The sequence below is a fragment of the Sebastes umbrosus genome, chromosome 3 (assembly GCF_015220745.1).
Source record: "Sebastes umbrosus isolate fSebUmb1 chromosome 3, fSebUmb1.pri, whole genome shotgun sequence".
NCBI classification, from domain to species: Eukaryota; Metazoa; Chordata; class Actinopteri; order Perciformes; family Sebastidae; genus Sebastes; species Sebastes umbrosus.
In genome coordinates, this window is record NC_051271.1 from 7853010 (window position 1) to 7855662 (window position 2653).

Genomic DNA, 2653 nt, shown 5'->3' on the forward strand with positions numbered 1-2653 from the left:
TTATTTCAGCTCAATTCCACCTCCAAATAACTATTACAAGCACTACATCCCAACTTAGTTTCTGTCCAGCCAATATTAAATAATCAAACAATTCCATAATTATTTTGCATTATGAATACATTTTAAAATACGTTTATGTGAAATTATTTTGTAGAATCAAGCCATAATGCTCTACAGGATGTTTTTTCTCATTACTCTCTTTTTGTGACACTTTCTTGATTCCCTCTTCCCTTTTCATACTATTTGAGGTTCAAAAGGAAAAGGACTCCAGTGTAAATACAGTAATATTTATTATTAATATGCACAAACACAGCACACTGCAGTTCATGTTTTTTTTAAAGAAGAGTTCACTATATATGAGATGAGTAGAGTGAAAACAGATTAAAATATGTAAAATCTGGGTAAGTGTAACTTACAGTCATGAAAGTATCTAAATGTCGATTACATATTTTTTTTATGTTCAAGAGGATGATGAATTTACACACAAGTTTTGATACATGTCAAAAATCCAGTATTTACCTGAAAACAAGATTTACACAGGTGTAATAACATCTGAGAAGGTGTTGAGTGAGTAATTGTTGATAATATGGAAATCAAACTAAGGGATGGTGGTTAAGAATGCAAATGACAGGCCTGCTGCTTACTGTCATTAGTGCGTATCCCAGTAATCACACATTTTCAGGTATTTATTGGCCGTCAATAATTTTCCTAATAGTTATTAATGCCTTAAAAGAGGATTAATGTTGTAATCAAAAGCCTGACAATGTATACAAATCTCAATGATAAGACAAGGCCACCTAGTACCATCAACCAAATAAAAAAGTAAGAAAGGTTAAATACATCACAGCAAAACAAGCAAATGAAAATGCGAGTTTAGATTTAATTTTACAGTTCTCTGTAGTGTAATATGTAATTTCTTCCCTAGACATTTCAATTCAAATTGGAGCATTACTTTTCTTGTGATACAAATCAGTAACAGTGATAGATGCCATTTTAATTTACCAGATGTAATATTCTGAATCTCTCAGGTGCAGATGAATTTGAGTTTGGTTCGGCAGTCGAAGTTGTCCCACAGTCCCTTTCCGGTTAAAGCTCCACAGCGTTTCCGTGATGGACACAGATAGTCCTGATCTCCTCCCTGATTCCAGGCCTCGTACACCAGACGGTCACCGTTCACCCACAGCCAGCTGTCCTGGAGGTAACGCAGGCCGATCCACACCCGATGAGTGATGTTGACTTTCTGATTCTCTTTCATGGCCAGAAGGCACTCGGTGTCAGAGTGCAGGCTGGTGAGGTCATTGTGGTGATCTCTGCAGTAGTCCAGAGCCTCCTCCCAGGTCTTCCTCTCCTCCACTACGTTAATATCGATGCAGTAAAAAGGCCTGGTGTTTCTTTCTTTATCATCATTCCATGTCCCTTTAGACTGGACGTGTCCATACCTCTCATTGTTCTCAAAATTATCTGGTTGTCCATTGGTCCAGTTTTGGTATGTAATGTGTGTCCCTCCTGACCACCTCCAGACAGTGCTGTTGTTGAGGTCTCGTTTGAGGCCGATCCATCCTGCGGATCTGTTTGCACCTTCAGCTGTCAGGAGCCTGTTTAGTTCAGACTGACTACTAACAGAGGAAAGATCAGTGTGATGTTTTCTACAGTAGCTCTGAGCAGCTCGCCATGTCTTACTCTTATCAACAAAAATGTGTTTTCCTACATCTCCCTCAACAACTGCACAAAGAAAAAGTAAGAAGATGATTCTCTCCATGGTCGTTGGTCTGTTTTCTTTGGCTGTGTTTTCTCTGTGATGGTATCCCTTACATGTAAGTGTCAGGGTTATAAAGGATATGATGACTTTGCATGACTTTCTTTAACAAGCAAAATATCTTCATGGTAGGCTTAACACCCAAAGAGAAAAACAAATGACTTACACAAACACATAAGCAATATTCAGCAGAATAGCTAAGTAATGAAACCATTGGTTTGCATTGGAGCTCATTTGTTTTCACAGGAAGGAGTATTATCATGGAGTGAAGTGATCCGTACAAAGACGAAGCAGTTTCCTGCTCATTATCACCGTCATTGAAAGCTTGTAAAAGGAATACTTTTTGCCAGATGTCAGAAAATATATTACAATGCAGCCATTTGTTTGAGACCACCTTCTTTTCTAACGACCACTTCACATTCGCTTTTATATGAAACATATTACAGTTTTGATTCGAATTAAATGACTATTTCAGGTTAAGTTAACGCAAATGAAAAAGGTAAGAACAAAAATCGAACATTAGCAAACATAAATAAATACATTTTTCAGAAGTTGGTGCTGCACAAGACTCATAATTAATACTTCATGATGTTGTAGCCCGGTGATATGCTGCTGTTGGTTTTATAGACTGAGAGCTCCCCTGCTGAGACTTCTGCAGCCATCCCCCAATACAATGGAGGTCAATGAAATTTAATTTGTTGTGCTTGAAAACATTGAAAAATTCATGTTAAAAACCTCAACTCATAACATGGTTTATACTTTCTGCCAAATACCAAAGAAACATATTCAGCTGGAAGCGCATCTGACATTATAAAGTCCGTACTAAACAATTGCTTATTCAGACATCCAGCAGACACGGAGCAACATTATCATTCATTTGGAGTCGTGTTTCTGGAT

General features: G+C 37.6%; 1 protein-coding gene across 1 annotated transcript; it reads right to left on the reverse strand.

Moving 5' to 3' along the window:
• Positions 1–378: 378 nt before the first annotated feature.
• Positions 379–2352, reverse strand: LOC119485443 (macrophage mannose receptor 1-like). The gene has a single exon (XM_037765068.1). It carries the CDS (start codon positions 1757–1759, stop codon positions 1025–1027), a length of 735 nt encoding a protein of 244 aa, XP_037620996.1. The 5' UTR covers positions 1760–2352; the 3' UTR covers positions 379–1024.
• Between the last annotated feature and the right edge of the window lie 301 nt (positions 2353–2653).

Bases quoted from the DNA above. Each gene is read 5' to 3' on its own strand.
- LOC119485443 (XM_037765068.1), bottom strand. From the start codon at position 1,759: ATGGAGAGAATCATCTTCTTACTTTTTCTTTGTGCAGTTGTTGAGGGA.